The 8,691-nt window shown below is 47.1% G+C and overlaps 1 protein-coding gene across 1 annotated transcript in view; it reads right to left on the bottom strand.

Moving 5' to 3' along the window:
* Positions 1–8,155, bottom strand: part of PLXNC1 (plexin C1) — a 96,300-nt gene extending 88,145 nt beyond the window's left edge. The window contains 2 exon segments of the mRNA XM_029910854.1: positions 6,753–8,122; positions 8,125–8,155. Of these exon segments, the coding sequence (XP_029766714.1) occupies positions 6,753–8,122; positions 8,125–8,155 (1,401 nt within the window).
* Between the last annotated feature and the right edge of the window lie 536 nt (positions 8,156–8,691).

The following is an 8,691-nucleotide window of genomic DNA, read 5'->3' as shown; positions in this document are numbered from 1 at the left end:
GGTTTTTTTTTTTTTTTTTTTTTTTTTTTTGCTTGGGGCGGCAGAAATGCTGGAGCCGGCCCTGCTACTAACTTCACTGGAACTGCACCTATTTACAGCAACTGAGGACCTGGCCCATAACTCTTCATTCCTTTTTGGCCCTGCAAAATAGCCCCTATTTTAGTTTTGCAATATATCAATAGCAGGTAGTAAGTAGACTCTCTCCTTTAGTATGTTCATTCCCTTGCAATAATTAGTAAGCAACCGCTTTCCACCTAGAACAGTCACAGATAAATCTCAGAATAGAGTTTCTTGCCTAATCTAAATTGATTCTGATCATTCATCTAGATTAAGCTAGGGTTACCATTTTTTAAAATAACAAAAAGAGGACACTCCAAGGGGCCCCTGCCCCCGCCCCAACTCCACCCCCTTCCCTGCCCTGGCCCCACCCCAACTCCGCCCCTTTCCCAAAGTCCCCGCCCCAACACCGCCCCCTCCCCTGAACGCTCCGCCCCCTGCTCCTCCCCATCCCCTGCTTCCCGCGAATCAAATGTTCGCGGGAAGCCTGAAACAGACATGCAGGCAGCAAGTAAGCTGGGGCGGGGGGCGCGAGGAGGCGCGGCCCAGTCCGGCCCGGCCCGGCCCGGCTCAGGCCCTGGGGTGCCAGCCCCGGTACCGGCCGAGCGCGCCAGCCCCAGCCCGCCCCAGCCCTGGCGGCTCCAGCTCGGCTCGGGCCCCGGGACACGGGCACCAGCCCCGGCCGAGCGGCTCCGGCCCCAGCGGCTCCGGCCCAGCTCGGCTCGGGCCCTGGGGCGCCAGCCCCAGTTCCGGCCAAGTGCGCTGGCCCCAGCCGAGCGGCTCCGGCCCGCCCCGGCCCTGGCGGCTCCAGCTCGGCTCGGGCCCCGGGGCACGGGCACCGGCCCCAGCCGAGCAGCTCCGGCCCCGGGGCACCGGCCAAGCGGCTCTGGCCCCGGCGACTCCAGCTCAGATCGGGCCCCGGGGCACCGGCCCGTCCGGCAACGGCCCCAGCACTGGCCCCGGCCCCGGCCGAGCACCGCCGGCTGAGCACCGCCGGCCCCAGTGGCTCCGGCTCCGACCCCAGCGCGGATCCAAGCCCCACGACCCCTCCCTATTTTCCCCAGACATGTCCGGCTTTTTGGAATTTCCCCCCGGACGGGGATTTGATGACCAAAAAGCTGGACATGTCCGGGAAAATCCGGACGTATGGTAACCCTGGATTAAGCCACTCTCCCTATTTACAGAGTCATGTATGCTAATCTACTGTGCACAAAATCCTAATCTCTCGGCAGGGAGTGATATTCCAATAGTTCCCACAGGGCAGGCCCAAAGCCCATTGAAAGGGAACACTCCCATTGACTTCAAAGGGCATTGGAACAAGTATTCCTCATGTATTTTAGCCATGGAGTTTCCATTTCAGAATTGTAGGCATTCAAAAAATGCTCATTGGTACGCAGCCAAATTTCTGAAAACAAATTCAGATTGAATTTGGTGATTTCTCATTGGGAAAAGCACTCATTAATTTGAGAAGAAAATGTGCTCATCTGCACCTAATTTCTATTACAGGGTCAAATAAGACATATATTTCAGCTGTATTTATAATTTGATATACCCAAAATTAAGGCAAGAGAAATTTGGATCAGAGAAAAGCAAGGAGAACAAAAAAATTACAAAACTATAAAATTTTATTTGAGGTATAGTTCTGTCCCCTTGATCCCCTGAATGCTAATTATGGGTCATGAGTTGCTGGGAGTTCCACATCATATAGCTATAAATTGTGTATATATTGTATATTGCTATAAATGTAGCAACCTAGGACAAAATGCCATGTGCAAAACCCCACTGTATGAAATCATAGCATAATTGGTCCAGTCTCATAAGCAAAAATGCAACATATGGCCTAGTGAGCATTGGAGTTATATGTTTTTAAATAAAGTTGGTGGATACAGATTTTAAATGTACTTGTCTGGAATGCTACATTTAAATCCATTGCTAAAACAAAAAGCACAAGTTCTGTTTGACCACAGTAGCAATATTGTGTCAAATCACACCCACCCACCCACCCAGACACACCCCCCCCCTCTGGTTTCAATCCAGTAAAGTATTAAAACTTATGCTTAATTTTAAACACGAGTAGTTCCTTTCAAGTCAACAAGATTATTGGTGTACTTAAAGTTAAGCACATGCTTAAGTGCTTTGCTAAATCAGGGCCAGAGTGCTCAGTACCTTTCAGGATCAAGTTTCTAGTGGAATCTCCAAACCATTGTCCCATGAAATGCAGGAATACAGATGATCCAGTATGCATATACCCCTAGTAATACAGACCCTTTGCATGTCACTCAGAACCACAATGCAGAGGCAACATTCATGAAGTGCAAGAGCAGTGTGAATGTGGACAAATAGGAGATTCCCACACAAATCAGTCAGAAAAACAGTGCTGTCACAAAGCTGTGGCATGTCACCATATGCTCTTGCTGAGGGCTGCACTCCCAATACCAAAATCAGTAGCATCCTGAACCACAGCAAAGAGCCAACATGATGGGTCTACGTACACTGGCCAGGCCACACATCACTGATTTAGAACATGGTCAAGAGGACCAGGATTTGCAATATTTTTTAAAAGGGCATTTTTTAAGGGTTGCTGGCAAAAGGCAGGGTTATGTTCAGATGAGCCAACCAGCCACAAGAGTTGCTCAGAGCTCCAATTCCAGGCAGTGGTAATAATACAATATATTCATGTTGCCATGACTGTAGCCAGATAACAACCCTATCTTTAAAAGATCTGGGATGTAAAGCATACACATCGCCAACTATCTGCTGCATTTCTACACATTTTTTATGATGCACAGTTGATGTTCTGGGATACATGGTGCTCCTTTGTGCCCAAAAGCCCTATCGATTTCTACAGGGTTTTTTTTTTTTTAAGTTTTGCATATTGAATGACAAGTTGTCCATTATTTTTCTGAAGATTCTGAACCCATGCACACTTTTGACTCGAAGGGGCATCACATTATGCAAGTGAACCACCTTGCACATTTTTGAGGGAAGATGACAGAAGAATGCGAGTAGAAATATCTGGAAGATGAAGCATGCATGCATGAAGTGAGCACATGTGTTGTGTTTACCTATCCTAGCCTTTCGTGCTTGTAAAATGACTTTTTAAAATGGCATTGAATTTGTTTCTGTGTCTTTCCTGCAAATGTGTATAATGAACAATGAATTATCATTAGGGCTGTCAATTAATCGCAGTTAATTCACACGATTAACTAAAAAAAAATTAATACCGATTAAAAAAATTATTCACAATTAATTGCAGTTTTAACTGCATTGTTAAACAATAGAATACCAATTGAATTTTATTAAATATTTTGAGATATTTTTAAACATTTTCAAATATATTGATTTCAACTACAACATAGAGTACAAAGTGTACAGTGCTCACTTTATATTATTTTTATTACAAATATTTGCAGTGTAAAAATGATAAACCAAAGAAATAGTATTTTTCAGTTCACCTCATACAAGTACTGTAGTGCAATCTCTTTGTCCTGAAAGTGCAACTTACAAATGTAGATTTTTTTGTTACATAACTGCACTCAAAAACAAAACAATGTAAAACTTGAGAGCTTACAAGTCCACTCAGTCCTACTTTTTGTTCAGCCAATCGCTAAGACAAAAGTTTGTTTACATTTACAGGAGATAATGTTGCCCTCTTCTTATTAACAATGTCACCAGAAAGTGAGAACAGGCATTTGCATGGCACTTTTGTAGCCAGCACTGCAAGGTATTTACTTGCCAGATATGCTAAACATTCGTATGCCCCTTCATGCTTCAGCCATCATTCCAGAGGACATGTTTCCATGCTGATGACGCTCATTAAAAAAATAATGCGTTAATTAAATTTGTGACTGAACTCCTTGGGGGGAATTGTATGTCCCCTGCTCTGTTTTACCCATATTCTGCCATATATTTCATGTTATGGCAGTCTCGGGTGATGACCCAGCACATGTTGTTCATGTTAAGAACACTTTTCACTGCAGATTTCACAAAACGCAAAGAAGGTACCAATGTGAGATTTCTAAAGATAGCTACAGCACTCAACCCAAGGTTTAAGAATCTGAAGTGGCTTCCAAAATCTGAGAGGGATGAGGTGTAGAGCACGCTTTCAGAAGTCTTAAAAGAGCAACACTCCAATGCAGAAACTACGGAACCCGAACCACCAAAAAAGAAAATCAACCTTATGTTCGTGGCATCTGACTCGCATAATGAAAATGAACATGTGTCGATCCGCACTGCTTTAGATTCTTATCGAGCAGAACCCATCATCAGCATGGATGCATGTCCCCTGGAATGGTGGCTGAAGCATGAAAGGACCTATGAATCTTTAGCACATCTGGCACGTAAATATCTTGCAATTCTGGCTACAACAATGCCATGAAAATGCCTGTTCTCACTGTCAGGTGACATTGTAAAGTATTATCTCCTGCAAATGTAAACAAACAAACCCTACTTCATCGGATGCATGCAGTGGAAAATACAGTAGGAAGATATATATACACAGAGAACATGAAAAAATGGGTGACTTTACTGCCAATGTAGGCAGGAACCAGTGAAGTTTAACATTGTGTCATGATTAACTCTAGAGTTCCAAGTATCAGAGGGGTAGCCGTGTTAGTCTGAATCTGTAAAAAGCAACAGAGGGTCCTGTGGCACCTTTAAGACTAACAGAAGTATTGAAGCATAAGCTTTCGTGGGTGAATGCCCACTTCATCAGACGTCTTGCGTCTGATGAAGTGGGCATTCACCCATGAAAGCTTATGCTCCAATACTTCTATTAGTCTTAAAGGTGCCACAGGACCCTCTAGAGTTCCAGTTAGTGACACATTAAACATAGCGATCCCTGTCTATACTGACTGCAAAGCTGTGTTTAGCATCATGTTAATTAACCCAACTCCTCATGGTCATATTCTAGCACAACCTAATTTTCCAGTAAAGATAAGCCTTTTGAAAGATTGGAGTTATTGCTGTAATAATGGGACTATGCTTGTCGTCTAAGACAGAACTATTCTTTAAATAATGGATGTTGGTCTTCCATATTTAGATACTTAGATACCATGGTAATGACAGCCATAAAATAGATTGTAGTATTTGCACTCCTTAGACCCATTTCCCAAAAAGTCACAAAAAACAATTCTCTAGAATTTCTGATATGTGAGCTGTGCAAAATATTTATTTAGGGTTTTTTGTGTGGATTGCTATTGGAAGTTTATAATTCACTTTTGCCATGGATGACAGTCTGATAAAACACCTTAGATCACCAGTAAAGAAATCAAATAAACACTTACAATGAAAGAACCAGCATCCAAAATTCAATTTCTAAATAACCATTGTTTGAGAAGGAGAGAGTTTTTATTAACTCCTTTCATTCAATTTACCATCAGTGACCACAGCAATCAAAGGGAGTTACTGACACCTAAAAACAGAGGGTGAAATCCTGGCTCCATAGAAATCAATGGGAGTTTTGCCACTGATTTCAATACAGCCAGGATTTCACTCACCTGATCTTATGATTCCATTTGGAAGGGGACAGATTTTTAATCTTATTTGATGTGACTAGCTCTTTTTAATATAATATTTTACATTTATATTGCAGCTTTTATTTGGAAAGATCACAAGAGTGCTTCCCTAATTGTGGTTAGGGAAGCAACCTCTTCTCATGCAGTTTCCAAAATACTTCATCCATTGTTGGACAAGGCTGTCCTAACTGAGAAGGGGCAGCGGGTTAAACTGCAGAATGCTTGGGTGTTGGAGGATATGCCAGAGACCAGAGCTCTCTTTACAGATCACGTTCTTGTCTTTTTGTTGCTGTTTCTTTTGCCTGTTCTCACTTTCAGGTGACACTGTAAATAAGAAGCCAGCAGCAGAATCTCCTATCAATGTAAACAAACGTGTTTGTCTTAGCGATTAGCTGAACAAGAAGTAGGACTGATTGGACTTGTAGGCTCTAAAGTTTTACAGTTTTGTTTTTGAGTGCAGTTATGTAACCAAAAAAAAAAATCTGCATTTGTAAGTTATACTTTCAAGATAAAGAGATTGCACTACAGTACTTGTATGAGATTAATTGAAAAATACTATTTCTTTTATCATTTTACAGTGCATATATTTGTAATCAAAATAATAATATAAAGTGAGCACTGTGCACTTTGTATTCTGTGTTGTAATTGAAATCAATATTGAAAATGTAGAAAAACATCCAAAATATTGAATACATTTCAATTGGTATTCTATTGTTATAAGTATCATTAATCGATTCATTTTTTGAGTTAAGTGTGTGGGTTAACTGTGATTGACAGCCTTAATATTTAGTATTCATTATTATTATTTATACAGCCCCCGAGATGTGCATGGTGCACTAGGGGTCGGGTGGAGGAAGCATGTCTAGATGGCAACAGGACGTAGGAGGATTTGAAGCAAGGTCTCCTAAATTGCAATCCTGGCTCTACCCCTCATTTGAGATGTAACCGTGAACATGTCTGTCTTCCCACATCTGCAGAGGGGAATGATTCCATCTACCTCAAGGACCAGCGAGCACATAAGGCTTTTAAAATATAACGCTCTCTCTAAGCCTTCTGGGGAGCCAGGTCCCTGGGTGCTGGCTCCGGATCAGCTCAGGGGCGCTCGGACAGGGATTTTGACTGGAGCCAGCTGATGCTGATCTATTTCTCCGCGGGCAACAAGCTTAAGGGGAGACTCACACAATCGGGGTTTCCATTGATTTTGCCTGAAGAGCTGCAACTGCTGTTCCCCTTCTCGGCCATCTGCTGCATGTCGAAGATGCAGAGCGCTGTGGAGTCCCAGCGCCGCTCGCCCGGCTCGGCGCTGAAGACCCCGGCCCACAAGCCCGCCTGCTCCAGGAGGCTGGAGGAGAGCAGGGTGCTGCGGGCGCCGCAGTCCAGGCGCAGCTCGCGTAAGAGGCTAGGGTAGTCGTTCTGGTACTTCAGCACGGCCACGCTGGGCTGCGCCGCCGCCTGGTGGCCCGCCGGGGGTAAGGGGTAGGGGTAGTAGGGGAAGAAGAGGTGCTCGCCCCACAGGAAGGCGTCCACGAAGTGTAGTGGGGGCCCTTCGGCGGGGCGCTTCAGCGTCGCCAAACCCCTCCCGGTCAGGCTCATCTCCGGCAGGCTGCGCACGGTGAGCACCGTGTTGGCGTCCGAGGCCGAGGGAACGCACTTAGGAGGATCCTTGGTCAGCGAGTAGGTGGCGGCCAGCGCCAGCAAGCGGCGGCCGGGCTGCGGCGCGAAGAGCACCCCGGTGGTGGAGCCCTGCGGCAGGCAGCTCACCACGTCGGTCTGGTTGGTCAGCACCGTCAGGTTGCCCAGGAACCGCACCTGGCAGCTGCCGTCGTACAGGGTCCAGCCGGTGAGCAGGCGGCCGCCCTCCAGGTCGGGCAGCAGCAGCTTGTTGTGGGTGCCCGCCGGCTGCGCGCAGTCCTGCGCCCCCGCCGCGTGCGCCAGGTGCAGCCGGCTCAGGGACGGGTGCAGCTTGTAGAGGCAGTTGCCGCCCGCCAGCAGGAGGCTGTCCCCGCTCGCCGCGATGCTGTCGATGGGCACGGGCAGGGTGAAGCGCGGCTGGCACACGACGACCCCGGCCCCAACCAGGGCGATCAGCAGCGCCCAGGGCAGCGGGGGCGCGGCGGGGCCGGGGCGCCGGGAGTCCTTCTTCCTGCACGGCCCCATGGGCATGGGCAGCTCCTCGATCGGCTCCGCGGCTGCTCTAGCTGCCGGGCGGCGGCAGCTGCCCCATGCTGTGCTGCGGGGCGGGAGAGGCGCTGTGTCGTTCAGCCCCGGCTTCCTCCGTCTGGCTGCGGCGATGGGAAGTTCCTCTCCGGGAGGCTGGGCTGGGCTCCTGGGTGGGGGTTTGGGCCTTATACTTGCTCTTGCGCAAGTTTCCTTCCCCAGCCACCCCACGCCCTGCGCCCTCCAGGATCCAGCGGGCTGGGGCCGCAGCCACCTGCGCAGCTTTGTTCCTGGGTGCACTGCAAAACCAACGCTGGGCTCCTGCTGTGAGTGAAACATCCGACAGCCTCTCAGCCTAGATGGGAGCAAAGCACCCTGTGCGCCATGCAGGCTTGGCAGGCTTCTTGGAGGTGCCATGAGAGCATGGCTGGGGCCCACTTGGACTAGGGTGACCAGATAGTAAGTGTGGAAAATCAGGAGTTTTGGGCGGGAGGTGGAGGGAAAGGGGGTATAGTTGCATATATAAGACAAAGCGACTAATATCAGGATGGTCTTGACAATATCGGGATATCTGGTCACCCTAATTTGGACTGCCAGGCTGACACAGGTTTTAAACCTCTTGGGGGGGGGTGGGGGAATAACACTGGAACAAGGGGCCCCACACACAGCTGATTTTCCAGCATAGATGGGACTGTAGCTGTGGCCAGTACAGTGTGTGACTTTCTCTAACCATCTCATCTTTATTACAGAGACCCATCGGGGTTCTCACAACACATTTTTTGGTGGCCTCAGAGTGCAGCCACCAACTCTTGCCAGCAACAGCTTTGACAATTTTTCCTAAAATACTTAATTAACTTTAGGAAAAACAAATCAATATACACAGATACATGTCCGGTGTAATTTCTTTATATAAGGAATTTATTTGTGCAGACTCAATAATAAAAATAATGTATAGTTGGCT

This window comes from Terrapene carolina, unplaced genomic scaffold (assembly GCF_002925995.2).
Source record: "Terrapene carolina triunguis isolate 2854851 unplaced genomic scaffold, T_m_triunguis-2.0 Scaffold68, whole genome shotgun sequence".
Lineage (NCBI taxonomy): Eukaryota > Metazoa > Chordata > Testudines > Emydidae > Terrapene > Terrapene triunguis.
This window is presented reverse-complemented; position numbering and strand designations above follow the sequence as displayed.